General features: G+C 44.2%; 1 protein-coding gene across 29 annotated transcripts in view; it reads left to right on the top strand.

Annotated features, from left to right (window-relative positions):
• The window catches only part of dlg2 (discs, large homolog 2 (Drosophila)), a 190,777-nt gene that overhangs the window by 109,011 nt on the left and 64,805 nt on the right, over positions 1–16,961 (top strand). The window contains exon 1 of one of the 29 annotated variants that reach the window (XM_086226433.1): positions 11,749–11,786. The exons of the other annotated variants lie outside the window; for them this stretch is intronic. Coding sequence (XP_086082559.1) covers positions 11,772–11,786 — 15 coding nt within the window. The 5' untranslated portion in view covers positions 11,749–11,771. Of the gene's footprint in view, positions 1–11,748; positions 11,787–16,961 lie in introns of those variants that run through there. 29 annotated transcript variants of the gene reach the window in all.

A 16,961-nucleotide genomic window follows, 5' to 3' on the forward strand; every position in this document is an offset into this window, starting at 1 on the left:
TGAAATTGAAAAAAAAAAAGTACAACAACACGATACAATACTTGCTCAATAAAATTTGACAGGAATGACTGTCAGTTCAGAGGTAGTTGTAAGATTTTTGGAGTCCAAAAAAAAATAGTCACTTAGAAAATCTACACCAAGATATCTATTATAGTTGATACTGTATCTTTAAACGCTTATGTGGAAATTTAAGTTCAATATAATTCCATTGAAGGAGGCACGATGGTGCAGTGGTCATCACTGTACCCTCCCAGCAAGAAGGTTCCGGGTTCAAGCCCCAGCTGGAGCACGGGGTCTTTCTGTGTGAGTCTCCATGTTTTCCCTGTTCCTGCTGGGTTCTCTCTGGTACTCCAGCTTCCTCCACAGTCCAAAGACATCAAGAGGGACCAGGTTAATCCAGACTCTAAATTGACCGTAGGTGTGGCTGGGAGAGCCAATGGTTGTCTGTCTCTATGTGTTGGCCCTGCCATGGACTGATGACCTGTCCAGGGTGAAGGCTGCTGGACTGTTAATGTTTTTTATGGTGGGGGGGGGGGGGGGGGGTGGCCGTGTCTATGACAATAGATAGAAATACTAGACCACACACTACAAATGGATCTGAATTAAGCCTTAATTTATTTTCATCATTATCATTATTATTATTATTAATAATATTAGTAGTCGTGGTAGTAGTAGTATTGAAAGAATTGTTTTCCACCAATTTCTTCATCTTACATTTTGAAATGTCTGGGCTGTAGTTCCAGAGCAGCTTATTACTGGTGCTGGACCCTTGTTTAGAAGGGCTCATGCTGACATTCCATACTTTAATAGAGGATGGAGTGAAATCCCTCAGCTGTGGCAGTAATGTACTCAATGTAGTCCGTCCACTTCAGGTTGCTGCAGATGTGGATTTTCAGTCAGTCAGGTCTGGTATGCACGGGGAGTTGACACTAAATAAAATCCTAAGTAACTGCAGAGAGAGGTTGGCCAACTGTGCTACCCCATTTACCAAGAAGCCCTTGCAACAGAACATGTTAAATGGATGCTGCACCAATTTAATAAGTCCACATCCATTTGCTACACAGCATGTAAAAATAGCTTCATGATGTCCTTCAGGGCTCAATTAGTCCCATGACATCACCTCGGCGATGTGGGTTGGGCGTGGAGAATATACAGTTTTCTGATAGAAGGCTTGTGTTACTAACTGGGGATGGGAAGTTGAAGGATGTGGCTCTTTATAGGCTGGGAGGGGTTCATGAAAGACCTGGGGTCTTCTACCATACCAGGGCTAGTAATCAGGATGTAAATGTTCTCCTTTGGCAAGACCAGAAGGGAGCTGGCCCAAGATAGACGACAGGGGTGTGAGGGAGTGAGTCGGTGGGTGAGTTGGCCCATTGTTAAAGCATGGATGCCTGAGTGAGGTAGCAGACTAATTCACCCTCTGGAGCTGAGGGTGGCGCTAGCAAGCTTGATGCTGGTGTACCAGAGTTTCGTGGTTGATTCCACTTGCCACAATCACATCCAATCACATTTTAGTTTGTTCAGGTATTGTGAAACCTCACTGGTTGGCGGGTCTCTCCTCAGCACATAAATACTGACTGTGACGTCAGCACAGTGCCAGTGAGAGAGGATTGTTCCCACGGAAGGTTACAGGAAGCACAGCGTCAAAATAACATAATCCAATGACACAGATATCATAATACTATAGCTGGGTTTACATGGAGCCTAATATTCCAATTAGAATCCGATTAGAAGCCCAAACCGAATTAAAATGTTCCATATAAACACCTCAATCCGAATAAAGAGGCCTAAACCGAATGGAATTTCATTCGTTTCACAGGGGTAGAATATTCCTTTTCCCGAACCGATCAAATGCGCATGCTCTGTCTTGATGTAAATGCGCAGTGACGTTTCCTCACTTGATAAAAATGGCGGCTTCCAAGCACACAGAACTGGTCTGCGGCGGAGAGGTTTTTTTTTCATACAAACTTTCAAAGACCTGAACATTATCGCACTCTAAGACGGTAGGAAAACAAGAAATTGTGAACTGTTCAAAAAAGTCCACGAAAAACTCAACGAAGCCGGCATCGACCGAAGCGTCGAACAAATTAGAAACCACTGGAAAACTCTGAAGACCGGCTACGACAAGGCTAAACAGCACAACAACAAAAGTGGATATGATCCCACAAACTCTCAGTTTTTCGAGCCGATGGACGAAATTATGGGTGGTTCTGATTGAATGAAGTGGCACATGTAAACACCAGATCGGAAGAGATCATGTCACATGTAAACAGTTGACCCGAACTCTTCAGACGGAATAATTTCAATCGGAATGAAGAAAAAGTCTGCATGTAAACGTGGCTAATGTCTGACCAGATGTAAGAAGGCGGCGACTGCATTGCCCTCACTTTAATGAGCCAAACTGGTTAAATTTTGTCAGTGTTTACAGTTAGCTTCCTTAGCTCCTCAGCTAAGCTAACATTTACTAACTTTTCTATAGAGCTGTGCTGCATTGCTGTGCCTACGTGCCTGACCAGCATGTTTTCAGGCTGAACACAGAGGCAATAAAGTCCGGTCTAAGGCTGAAGAGATTGTCGGTCCATAATTCACACAACACAAGGCAGAAGGAGATTTAACAACAGTTACACTGACAACACCGACTTCCTGTTGGGTCAGACAATGGAGGACGAGGTGACTGGCTGACGTGTTCTGTGTTAGCAGTAGATTTCAGGATGGTTTGGTGACATGGTTCCAACCTTGGTGGTCCAGTGTGAGACTGTTGTTGACAGGGATTGTGAGCACTGACTCTCTGGTGAACAAGAAGCTGGAAGCAGATATAGCATGCTAGCTACCTCTGCTGGTCACATGTGTTGCAAGAATGATGTCGTACCAGTGAGAAATGGTCTTATTGGGGTTTACCGATGACTGAATGTAGTAGTTAAAGATGACGATAGATGATGATAAAGATGCTGTCAGGGATATGAGCTCTGGCTAGCCCAAAGCTAAGCTAGCTAGCAAGCAGCTGTGACTTCGCAGGGCGAATTGTCCACAGCCATCTGCCTAATGTAAGGTTGTACAATTGCAAGCATCATCTAGATTAACGTCGTTGTCATTGTCAATCACTAAATTGCAACATAATTGCTGCTGCTTTGGGACGAGTCAAGTCAGTTTAATTCATATAGAACAGGAACAGAGGTTGTCAAACTGAGCAGCTGGCCTCCTCAGGGGAGCCCCAAAGGGGAGCTTTGGAGAATGGAGGCCCAGATTGTTAGTGATCAAAGGCTTAGGCTAGCATGTTAGTGGTGCTGATCAGTAAAACCCCTTCAGAAACCTCAGGCAGACCCAAGGTTATGTGTTTCTACTGGTTGGGTTGAGGGAAAAGAGATGAGACCAGGACATAGAACATAAATGATAGTAATAGTACAGAACCTTGACTCAACCTCTGACTTATATTGTATATTTGACTCCCTTGTGTTGTATTTCTTTGCTGAAGTATTTTGAGGTCAGCCAGGAGAGCCTATGTACGGTCCCTGTGTTCATAGGGTACATTTGGTCATGAATGGTGTCAAAAGCAGCAACAAGCTCATACAGAGACAAGTCCTTTGTTTGATGCAATTGTTAGTCAGTTTGAGTAATCAAAAGCAACTATTATCATATGTGGGGATGCACCAAATTATCAGTATGATTTCTATACCCCACGCTGCTTTTTTGACACTGGCAGTGATGGTCAGGGTTCAAGTAAAAGGTTGTTTCGCAAAGTATAAGGATTGAATTTGTTCAAACATAATATAATTAAGGGCTGAAAGGCTGTTAATTAATTAATTTTTTATTTTATTTTTGTTTCTGAATTTCAAAAAATGACAAATATACATTTAAACAGCGGAAAAGAAAAATTATGAGCAAGTTTGAATATCAGGCAAGCAAGAAGGTTGTGGGTGGAGCCCCGGCTGGAGCACAGGGTCTTTCTGGGTGAGTCTCCATGTTCTCCCTGTTCCTGCTGGGTTCTCTCTGGTACTCCAGCTTCCTCCACAGTCCAAAGACATCAAGAGGGACCAGGTTAATCCAGACTCTAAATTGACCGTAGGCGTGGCTGGGAGAGCCAATGGTTGTCTGTCTCTATGTGTTGGCCCTGCCATGGACTGGTGACCTGTCCAGGGGGAAGGCTGCTGAGATAGGCTCCACCCCCACCACCCTGAACAGGAGAAGAGGGAGAAGATGGATTGATGGATGGAATATCAGGCAAGGCAAGGCAATTTTATTTGTAGAGCCCGTTTTCACCAACAGTTTGTCTCAAAGGGCTTCACATGGCATCATGACAACATCCTCTGCCCTCAGACCCTCACATCGACTGAGGAAAAACTCCATAGAAAACCCTTTTAACAGGGAAAAATCTGAGAAACCTCAGGGTGAGCAACAGAGGAGGGATCCCTCACCAGGACGGACAGACGTGCAGTAGATGTTGTTACAGACAAGAAAACAGTTTACAATACAAAATGTGGGAAACATGGAAATGTTAATAACAGCTGAAGAAGGAAGCTTCTGGTAGAGGAGGCAGGGAGAGCAAGCCAGCTTGATGGGGGACTGGATGGCAGACTGGTTCATGGGAGGGGAGCGCAGGCTGGTGTAACAGTAGGGAATAAGAGGGGGGTTGGGGGCGATGCAGGCGGCGGTTGGAGCTCTGGTGGATCTGTGGAAACACAAGTTATTGCAAGGAATGGGTGCATCCCTGGGTGTGTAGGAAGTCGCTCAGTTGTGGAGGCATCACAGATCACGCTGTTGTGTAGTTGGATTAGACACCTGGATTAGGAGTAGGCTTTTAAATCCAGTGTTTAAATAAAGTTAGTTCGTGGGGCTTTGAATCGTAGCCTGAAGACAGTGCGAAGGTTTGTTGGGGAAGCTTCACTGAATGCTGTTTCCTCCGTGAAGGATGCTGAGGCATGCAGAGGGTCTACGTGAGATTCTTTCAGATTGGACGGCCATTTCTATTCAAGTTTTTGGTTTCGACGCTTTAATTTGTGAGTTTGTGAGTTTATTATCTTCCCTTTTCGAAGGGCAATAGAGTCAAGTGTCATTGCCAGTGAGGCTGCAGCACTATCCAGCAGATGATCAGCTTGGGAGGGACCAAAGTTAGAAGAGGAGCCCTCTGTTGTAGTGAGATATGACACTGAATAAAACGCTGATGGAATCACTTCCTTAAATTTAGCTACATCATTGTAGCTCAATGGCGTTTAATAACAGTAGAAGCAGAGGGCTGCTTGAGCTCATTTTAAGATACGATGCTAATTAAAATGTAAAAGCTACATACAGTCAGCTCTTCTTTCAACTTGTGCATAACAATGGGCCCAATAATTCATCCTGCTGCAGTTAAAGCACAGCAGAGGCAGATGAGAGACCAGAGGAAAACAACTGAAAAGGCTCCGTGCTTGTTTAACAGATGCTTTTGTCAGGTCTTTGCAGCGGTGCAGTACAGTAAGTCTGGTTATTGTTGGAGCCACTCAGATGTTATCTGACACTTTGAGTGAATTTGGTGCCGTCACTGACAGACATCAGACACGAGTCTGTCTTCGTCTCATTTTCATTTGTATTCACTCTCCCACCTGCAAACATGCTTACGAGCAGATCTCTTCAAGATGGAGCACCAGCTCCAATTCAAAACCAGGTTTCTAGAGGTGGGCTGGCCCCCGTGTTTGGAGTGTTGGTGTGTTTAATCGGACCTTGTCATTTGCGAGTGATTTTTCCGATGACTGTGTGTGTTTTTGAGTGTCATCATCCTCTATTTGACTCGAGTAAAAGCTGTTCCTGTGCTCTGATACACAGAGATTAGATTGTTTTATTACTCTCATTATCTGGGGGACTCTGGATGACATTGAATTATTATGGGAAAAGACGAAGAAGCCACTGGCTGGAGGATAAATCTACCTTCTCTCACCTGTTATTTCTCCCTTTGAATATTTCAATCGCAACATTTATGGAGGTCCAATCAGAAGATTAGTTGCAGTAGTCAAGGCAAACACATAAAGACGACAGTTTTACTACTCTAAAATTTTATGTGTGTGTGTGTGTGTGTGTATGTGTGTGTGTGTGTGTGTGTGTGTGTGTGTGTGTTGGAGGATGTCCTTTACTGAAAAATATACAGAGATGTCTTTTAAATTTCATCTTTTGCAGTATAATTTTTTGCAATATGTTCCCCACTGATGTATTTCATTTGCTCCGAATGCTCAAATCCAGACGATCCTGTCAGTCCATAACAACTGAGGGGTGTCAGTACGCCACAGTTTTGTTGTAGGCATAAAGAGCCTGGTGCCCACAACTGCCCCCCCCCCTTTAGTCCCTGGAAATTGGTGTCAAGAATCAGAACATGTAAATACAGGTGGATGACCTCTTTTGCAAAGCCAAGGGTGGCTTGACGAGAGCTGCCACATCCCTGCTGAGTTCTCCTCCCACCTTACAGACCTTTCACTCTCTCACACACACACACACACGCATGTATGTGTGTGTGTGTGTGTGTGTGTGTGTGTGTGTGTGTGCGTGTGTGTGTGTGTCAGGCACAAAGTTTTCTCCTGTATTCTGCAATAGAACTGGTGGTTGACCCTGGGGACTCCAGGACCCTTAGCTCCAGATGGCGAAGGCCTCCTCCAGTCCTACCTGACAGCCAATCAGAATCAACCGTATTTAGTGAGGATGCAGATACTGCAGACTAACCAACCTTGACGCTCCAGGCTCTCGGAAGCAGACACATAAAAATACAATTAAAGGAACACACAAGTCCTTCAGAGGTTCACTCGATCAATACTTGTGTCTCCTGAAGTACAATTCAGATTGTACTTTTCACATTAAGTGTATATTTGTTGGCTCGACTCACAGGTTTTGTAATATCGTTATATATTATTATATTATTTCATTCAGTATTTGTTGAATGATCATGTGTCAAAGTGGCATCTCTCATCGCGATTCGTGTTTAACAGTTTCAGAGCCGGATGTTTCGCTCAGTGAAGAGCAGAAATTGCCCTTTTAGAGCCGCGTTAGCATTTCTTTGCTCATGTTTCTGTCTACCTGTGAGAAATCCAGTCATTAGCGGAGGTGCAGCAGCAAGGTGAAGCATGAATAGATGTTGAAGTTACGACGACGTGTCTTGAAGGACCTGTTCGTCCTCTTGAAAAAACTCAGATTACATACATATATATATATATATATATATATATATATAATACTCATGAAGAGCAGCTTTGTAAAGAGTTGTTGTATTCTACGACTTGAGTTTTGTCTTGTGTGAGTCGTATATAGGTCGTGTACTTTTGTCCGGCTTTTTTGGAGATGAGAGGAGTTTGCATATTTCGTAACACATTTTAGTAAAAAAACAAAACCAAAATCTTACAAATGTTTTTTTGTTTTTTTTGTAAATGCCTCAGTGCTTCCATGCGGCAGGGAGTCAACTTCACTACTGCAACACTCACAGGTGTGTGAACTGACCTGAACACGAACAGTCCCTCGTGCAAAATAACATTTCAGTAGGGATGAGTAATGAGATGAAGCCCCCCATCACACCACCACCACCACCACCACCCTCCCTGCTCTCATTAAAACAGCAATGACAACCATATTTTTGCAGCTGTGTAACACTTCTGCTGGGTGCATATCTGAGAAACACCAGAAAATAACTGCTAACACAAAATGACACAAAAAATATTGATGTAATGAAAAGAAGGTCTCAGAACTTCTAAACTCCTGATTTTGTTTTCGACCACGACGTGAAAATGCAACATGGCTGAAGCCTCAGCTTGTTTCCGCATACTTGAGCTGAGCTGCTGTATCTGCCTCGCTCCTCTTGATGCATTCGTCAAACAGATACTCCAGAGGGTTTCACTGACAGTCACATCTGTGCAGCAGCAACAAAACAAGTGGTTTTGATTGTGGCTGATGAACAAAAACAAGTACAAAATGAACCCCGTACCTGTGGCTTGAGACATATCATAAATAATCAATGAAGCACAGGTAATCAAACCATTAATAGAGTCTAAAACGTCCTGCTTTGCCAAGCAAATGTCAAGTCTAACAACCTTTCCACAGCAGGTTCTAAAGGTGTCAGTCCAATTTTACATTTTAATAATTAGCCCAATCTCCTGATTGAAAACCTGCCCTTTGAACAATCACGCTGGCGTGTGGAATGAGCCTTCATCATAGATTGCATGTCAAAAAGGAATATTTATTTCCTTTACCACCAGGTGTTGCCTGAATGCCATTTTACATGGACAGTGTTAATTATCTTCGTGTGAGCTGATGCGACAGCAGCAGAAGCTGAGCATCAGCAGTGCTACTATCTGGACATCTTTCCCGTTCTTGTTCTTCTCCCGTCCTTGGGATTCCCTTATTTTTTTGGTGAAACAAAAGCTTGATTTTGCCCGACTCATGTTCTAGAATGCCTGAATGACTGTTGACTCCAAAACAGTATGCGGGTCAAAAAAGAGGGAAAGATATGTGCGAAATGTCTATACTTGAAAATGTCGTCATCTGTGCCGTCTGCGTTCATTGCAAGTCTCTGAAGCCAGCAGGCTGAGGCAGCCATGACAGCCCGGCCTCGCTGCTGTTGACCACTGCTCAGCTGTGAGGTGTCCTCCTTCCTGGCTATTAGCCTGCAGCTCTCTTACTCTTTAGTGGTTGAAGGGCAGCCGTGTTATTACAGGTTGGTCCAGGATACACTGTCAACAAACCTACACACACACACATGCCGTGATGCTGGAGGAACAATGGTGTGTGTCTTGTTTGTGTTTCAGAATTATTTGAATGCAAAGCAAGTCAAGCAATCGATTAGAGAGTTTTGAAGTGAAGCCCAGAAGAAAATGCAGAATGTGTGAGTTCACAGTTGATAGATGATGGAGAGACGGTGGAAGGTCGTGCATGGATTCGCAGTATTAATTTGGATCATGATGATGAGGCGTGATGTCAGCGCCTGTCAGCACAACAATGAAACACAACTCCTGATATATGCAACGACAGCTTTCACCTGCCTGTTGTGGTGCGATAAAACGATCAATTTCTGTTGTGTGTTGATTGTGTTGACTGCATCTTGAGCTCTTTAATGGCTCTTAAGATCCACGGACAGTCCTGGCCCTGCATGAGGCGCTCTGGGCAGGGCTGATGCAGAAGCTGATGAGTTGCTGGATGAAGAACACAATCATGGAGACTCTGACCGAGAAGACCTGTATTCTTTGTTCATCCAGACTCAGAAAACTCTTACGAGAGAGTTTATAGATCAACTGCTTTCAAACTGAGATGTCAATTTGACCTGCTTTTATATTTTCATATCATGTGTTTGGGATTGTTTATGTTATTATGGTAAATGGACTCATTTTTGTATCGCGCGTTTCTACCTCAGCGGCACTCAAAGCACTTTACAGTGTCATCTCATTCACCCATTCACACTCACACACTGATGGTGGAGGCTGCCATGCAAGGCACCAACCTACTCATCAGGAGCAATTCGGGGTCCAGTATCTTGCTCAAGGACACTTTGACATGGTCACCGGGTCGAGGATCGAACCAGCGACCCTTCGGTTGCTAGACGACCGCTCTCCCCCTGAGCCATGCCGCCCATTATGTCTGTATTACTTTTCTGTGTGTCTGAAATCAAGTTTGATTGAAATTTTTCTCTCTAAAATCTTCCTATTAAATCATCTTGAATCTGAGAAATCATAGCTGGTCAGGTGTAATCCTGACATCACGTCTCACTCATCTCTGTTAGCGGCTACATGCATGTTCATAGAAGAGCAATACACGGGGGAGAGACTTTGGAGAGCAGGTTGAGTATAGACCAGTCACGTGACAGCAGGTCCTGGCTCCATGCTGATAAAGACTCTGTTTGGAGAAGAGGCAAACACACATGCACACATTCAGTCCCACCACCCAGCTGCTATCATCTACAATGATGTTACCTTTTGGAGGTTATTTTTCAAACAAGACATCACCTGTCAAGCTACCAGAGGCTCCTCATCGCCACTTGTTCTGAGAAGTTCGTGTGAGAGGAGCTGACGCGTGGGGGCGAGTCAGACCAACGGAGGCAGCGCACGCACCAGCAGCCCCCCATCTTATCTAGCTCGATCGTGAAAACACATCCTGCTCCTTAACTTTAACAAAGTGTCAGACGACACTCACAAGGAAACATGCGTTGCCACACTGGAGCCCCTCTCATGCCTTTGAACAACTGAAGAATAGAGTTTCAGCCATGAGGAAGTGAAAATCCCTTTTACATAGAGAATTGGATCGATAGACATCATGTCGTCACCATCTGAGGTTGAGCCGCCGACAGAAAGCCCGTTGTGAAACGTTGGTGTCCGCTCCTGTAGAGGCCTTGAATCACAACGCATCAGACTGGTGGAGTGTGCTGTTACCATGGAGATCCCCGTGATCGTTCTCGAGGAACCGAACCGCACAAATGTGGTTTCTCTTTCTGACAAGAAACTTTAAACGTTTAGATATTATGTCGACATTAGTGACAGTGACAAGTTAGCGATATCAAGTGGTCAGCTAGGCACAGAATACAGTTACTTGAAATGCTTATTGGACTGGAAGTATCATGTCATGTCTGATTGGATGGAACTGCTAAGGTCGTTCATGAGGTCTGATATCTTTGCTTTTTCTAATTGATGATTTCGTGGTCATGGTTCATCCGCCAGCCTGTTGACTTCGCTCCTCTCCTTAAAGATACACTGGAAAGTCAATATAGGAAATAAATGGGAAGTGTGCCTCTGCAGCCATTTTTTAACCTTGGCAGTAACTGTTGCGCTCCATAGAAACATCAGAGAGAAGAATAGAGGGATCATTAAAGGCGGAGGGAGGGAGAGGAAAACCCCCAAATTGACTGCAGCACCTCCGAACTGAACCAGCTATGTGAGCGCAGCGTACTTTTGACATCATGGTGCCTACTTGCAGGTGCCAGGCCTCACCTGAACCAGAGGTAGCGTTAGCAGTGAGTGAGAGCGTGTCTGACATGGACAATCCTCCTCTTGTGTAACAGAGCACCTCCGCAGAATGGGATTGTCCAAGGTCATGAAGGAAGCAGCTCTTGTTTGCAGACTAGTTAGCCAGTGAGCTGCAGCACATCCAACAGCATGTTAATGTAGCGGCAGATACCTCTTGGTTTCAGGTGCTGCCGTGCCATTGCTCCTCAGTTATAACACGCTGTCCGTGACACCGAGGCAAGTTTGTTTACTTTGTCACACTCAGGCGGCCCAGCGCTGCCTCGCTAGCCCACTCAAAAGCAACTATGTCTCATCTTGGCACCGAAGTGTTCTCAAACACAGGCATTATTCTAGATGGCTTTTCTACCTGCTGTATAGACAACATTTCTTCCAGGTCATGAAGTGGTGAAAGTGCAGTGAGAGAGGAGCATCCCCACTTCCTCCCTCTACCTCCGTGAACCTCTCAGCAGGTTTCACTTGTTTTTTCTCTCTTGTGGGAAGCAGTGGTCCATCCCTACTCCCCCCCCCTCCCCCTCTCTGTGTCTCTCTTCCTCCCTCCCCTCGCTTTTGTGGCTAACGGAGACCCGATTTGGCTGTGCAGATGCTCTCTCTCCCTCAGCATCATTCTCTCCATTTTCCCTCCCTCTTTTTGCTCTCGCCTGTGTGCTACAGTCCGCTGATAAGGAGCACTCAGTCCAGATGGGCAGCAGCTAAAGCTGTTTGGGCTATCACTGCAGACCAGAGACCATTATTATTTCATCTGTCATTATGTTTGCCTCTATTTGGTATGCCAAAAAGCTAGGGAGACGACTTGTTCAGAACAGCCGGAAAGCTAAAATGCTGAAAGACAAGGTAGGTTCATCATTTACTTGAATATTTATGGTTGACAAAACGGGGAAAGAATACATTTATTTAGAGATTTGTTTGAAAGTCAGTCCTGCCGACCGCCAACACATCCTGATAATGTTCCTGGAGGTTGCTCTTTTCATTCCAAGTGTGTGGCAGTGCAGCAGCAGCAGCAGGAAGTGTTACCTAAGTTCACCTGTTGATTAATAGTCTTGGCATTTGTGTTAGTGGTTTGACATTGTGAGTTACTTAGTTGATTTGTTCAAGTGCATCTTTTCTGGTTCATCTGAGGTGGAGAGTGAGGGACACAACCCTTCCTGCCCGGATGGCTACATCTTGTAGTTTGACCCTGCCCACACTGCTCCCCCTCACTCAACTCATGAGGCGCGCGCACACACACACACACACACACACACATACACCTGTCTCAGTCATTCTGCCCCAGAGCACCCGTTTTCTTCAACGACATCTTTTAAATCATCTGCCTTCACCACAACCAAGTTTTGACACTGCAGACACAGCTCTCATGAGCAAACTGTCCCGCCGGTGTCATCTGATAGATGAGCTTGACTGCAAATTCATGACACACACAGGACAGGGAGCATCACTCTTTCAGCGATGAATTTTCTTTTTGTCCTCCCACAGTGTCTGTTTATACTCATTTTTAAAGTAAAGAGACTGGTATTGCCTGCTGGATACAAATCCAGATGTGGATAGAAGAAGTGAAAAATGAGTCAGACTTGCTTCCTGCTGGTGGCAGGGCCTCGGGCTCAGGTCCTGGACACATTTTTTTAATTGAATGCAGATATTTAGCTGACTCACTGACCTCACATTTAGCACCGCCATCAAATCAAAATTTCAATGACAAGAACAAACCTCTGGCTAGATAACCATAAAATCCACTTCGGATATTCAGTGGGAACAATTTCAGTTTTTGGCAACTCCCTGGCATTTGGTTTTATGTCTGCTGTTCCACATGGAATATACAAACGAGTCCTATTCAGTGGACAGATTTTCATGACATTTATTGAGGCTTTTTCATTTTGGATATCCATTGCTTTTGTGAGTCTTTCAACTTTGCAGAGTTTATTTTAGTGAATAGGATTTAATCGACCCAAGCCCTTTCCTCTAGCGCCGTGCTGACCAGCAAACGTAGTGACATTAAACTCAGGTCAGGCTGAGTTTAATGTCAGCATGTTGCTAGTCCAAAACTTTAAGGATGTCTTGAGTTGAGCAGCTTCTGGTGCTGTCCCCTTATTTGCCTGTTGGCTATTTTATCGCAACGTCTCAACATTTGCTAGAGTACATTTTCAAAAAGGTAAGGCATCTGCACTCGATGGCCGTTTGGCAGGCTTTATCAAAGTTCAGCTATATTGAACTTTGAGCACCAAAAACCCTGATGCTCTTAATGTACAGGGTGTGAGAGAGTGAAGTTAGTGATCCTTGAGAGGAGGACCATGCAGAAAATATCATAAAACCCACTTCTCAACTGTGCAGTTATCGAGCTTTGCTGTGTGGTGTTATTCTGCACCGCAGCTGTCTTTGACCATCATGAAGGACCGTTATCCTTGAGCAAGTGCGCCTTAACAGCAGGTGTTGAGTCTCAGCACAGAAATCTTCTTATTCCTTATTCAAAACCTTAGCTAAATGAGAGCTGGTTATGGCCGCAAGCCTTTTTTTAACCTTTAGACTTCCTGGTTGGCAGGTTCTTTCCTTTTGTCTTCTCTCACATTTTGACTGGTTTTCATCAAATCTTGTGTCGCTTCCAACTCGCAGAATGATTCACCAATAATTGCAGCATCTATCTTACTGATTATGTGCTAGCTAGCACATATAACCCCCTGCAGTGTGTGTGTGTGTGTGTGCGTGCGTGTGTGTGCGTGCGTGTGTGTGCGTGCGTGTATGTGCGTGCGTGTGTGTGCGTGCGTGCGTGTGTGTGTGCGTGCGTGCTTAGCAGTGACTGTTTGTCTGTGTGTGGTGATAGAGGAGGCAGATAGAGCTCTGAAGTACAGAGATTATGTTTTACCTAAAGGCCCAGAGATTGAAGGGTGTATGGATGTGATACTTTGAGACTATGCCTTTGCCTACAGGAATGCATTACAAATATGCCTGTAGCGCGTATATATAATCATGTATAAAACTTCTATAATGTTAAATGCGAATATATGTGTCATATGAAACAGTATTTGAAACAAGTCTTCCCTAAAGTTGTCAGGACATTTCTCTGTAGCAGTTTAATCTGTGTTTGTGTTTCCTTGAGATCGATGGAGGGGGAGTGTGACATCATTTGAGTATCGCAGGGGAAATATGGACTTGTGAAGTATGCATTTGCAGCACCAGTATTATGGTCTGTAGAAAATGAATTCCCGGACTATGGTGGCACAAGTGATGGAGCTGTGTGTGTGTGTGTGTGTGTGTGTGTGTGTGTGTGTGTGTTTGTGTTTATAGAGCTCATGTGCTGTATGTGTGTATTTGCAGCCATGCGTGAAGCATCGACAGGAGCACACGAGATTCAGCGTTCCTCTGCACAGCTGCGGAGCCACAAATCAGAGCGCCGTGTGCTTGTGATGCTTTCAAGCAGCATTTGTTTCCCTCTATTGGCAGACATCACCAGCTCGTGTTCAGTATGAGCTCTGAGGCTCTGAATTAAAAACATTCAAGATCAGGAGTTGTGAGGACCTGCATTAGTTTTGGTTAGTCTGAGATGTAATCAGTGTCATTGATTTGTTGCCATCACAATAGCCTTCAAATAGCTGCTCAGTCAGAATGGCTCTTTATAAAGAGACAGACATTGTTTCTGTCTTTTTCTGACAGAAAAAGGAATAATTATATCGATCAGAAATCCTGCTACTGGATCCTGTTATTAAATTTCAAATGAAGGAATCAGAAGATGAAGCTAATTTGATCGAATAGTCATCCCTCGTGGACCATTTTCAGGTCCTGGATCCAGAGCATCCCCACTTGTCTAAATCTGTGTCAACTCTTAACAGAAAGTCTGTCATTACTTTGAAGAGAGAGGGATTTAAATAAAGAAATGTATTCCTCTGATTTTGTCCTGCACTCACAGATTTAAAATGTACGTGCGTGAACCCAGGCTTTTTAAAATGTCCCCAACAATTCCTGAGTTAATAAGCACATAGGTGAAAAAAAAAAAAAACTCCCCCAAAAGAGCAGCAGCAGAACCAAACCCAGGAGCGGCGGCCATCCGCCTCAAATCAAGGGTGGGCATCCATCATGTTTTCAGTCTCACAGACTCAGTTGAAAGCTGATACACAGCCATTTCCTCACACTTGTATCAGGTAATGTTTGTAATTTTGGGGGGGCCCAAGGGCAGCACAGTGACAGAAAATGAGAATGGGGGGGCCATGACAGACATCAGCTTTTATTATGGTCAGTGAGATGAGCGGAGCAGGGCTGGCGAGGTAGGCGTGAGTCAGCAGCTAACAGGAATTGATAGGTCTTGCTGGACAGGAGAGGCGTTGGATCCTGGTGTATGATGTTGTCTGATAGCATTGGACATGTGATGTCTCTGTTAAGGGCTGAGGAACGAACGGCGAGCAGCCATATAATGGGATCTCGAGGGATTTGATATTAATTTTTGATGACGGGGATCCTATGAGTTACTGTTCCTGTCAGTTATAGGAAGTACAGTTTTTGTCCTGTTGATTTTTGTATTTTGTCACGCATGGAGTGAAATGAAAATATACCAAAAGAGGTTTTTTTGAAAATGCGACTTTACAACAGCTCTTCAGTGTCATTGTTAATATTGTATTTCACTGGAAACAAATTAAAAATGTTTATCTTGAATTATAATTATATACGTAATATTCTACCCTTCCCATGTTTGGGAATGCAGTATAGTTGCAGTTAAATTGAAGCACATGCAGTACAGTTCGAACCTCTCTGACTTTGTACACCAAAACTGGACATTAATGTCTTTGTAAATTGAATTCATGGCAGAGATGTTGCATGAGGTCATTCACCTCATTAAGCCTCGTAACTAGTTGTTGTTTTTGTTCGTACATTTATGATAATCTAACATTATCACTGCAAACAGGAACCACCAGCAGACGTCACTGAGCTCATGTGAAAACAATGTTGATGGATTATTTTCTGTTTTTTGTTGTCCACTCAGGTAAAATGTGACTTTACTTCAGCTGCGTTTGTTAAGGCCTGGGGCGGAGAGAGAAGCTCACGCGACCATAAATCACAACAAAACTAAAAGACTGGTAACGTGGAGTGGGAAGGGAAACGCGTGATCTTAGGTGTCACACTTTCACAATAAAAGTAGAGCCTTTTCTCCCCTATAGTTCACATTTCAGATGCACCTTTTTCCTAAATCCACACAATTCCTACTTCTCTTGCTGGATCATGGTGACATGGCGCCAGCATCTCTGGACACGTGTATATGTGTTGGAAATGTCACAGCGTAATAAAGTCACTGCACAGCGACAAGTCATGGAGGGCGACCTGAGCCTCCACATCAAACGTGAGCTCGCCCTCCAAACAGCCAAATGAATGTGTCTGCAGCTGGCCACAGCAACCTCTGCTTGATTTCAAAGGCCTGGATCACAGCTGTCGAGTCCCGACCTGGTCTCAGAGAGAGTCTAACTGCTGGGTGAGCTCACTTTGGGTGAGCAGACTGTTGATTCACAACAGTTCGCTGTGAAGGCATACAAGAGGAGGAACATCCACGTGCACATGTGAATGTAGCTACATTGACTATGACAAAGAAGACCCATTTATGTTCACAGAGAGCGTCTCTGTCCTTGCATGGTGAGAGCACAAGAACAAGGCTGGATTCCAACTTTGAAACTTGCTCGAGTGACTACTTTTACATTTTCACCAATATTCCACTTTTAATCCCAAATGAATCCAATAATTTTCTTGTAAACAGCATATTGCAGTTGGAAACGTGAGCTATGCTGGCATTAGTCTGGTTGCAGGAGCTGCCTTTTGAGATTTAATGTATAGAGGGTTAAGAATATGGAGCAAGGGGCCTCTCACCTGCTTACGGCCGGTTGCTAGCTTAATGCTAACGAGTAGACTGCTAACAAGCGACATCGCTCGTGCAACAAGTTTTATTTTATTAATCGTTGAACCTGCCATAACAAAGTAAGCAAAGGAAGTGATAGAAATGCACGAAACAAAATATCTCCCTCCTTCAAGATACAAAGTTGC

Source organism: Aulostomus chinensis, chromosome 15, assembly GCF_037954235.1.
Source record: "Aulostomus chinensis isolate RoL2024-O1b breed Wild chromosome 15, RoL_Achi_v1.0, whole genome shotgun sequence".
Taxonomy (NCBI): Eukaryota; Metazoa; Chordata; class Actinopteri; order Syngnathiformes; family Aulostomidae; genus Aulostomus; species Aulostomus chinensis.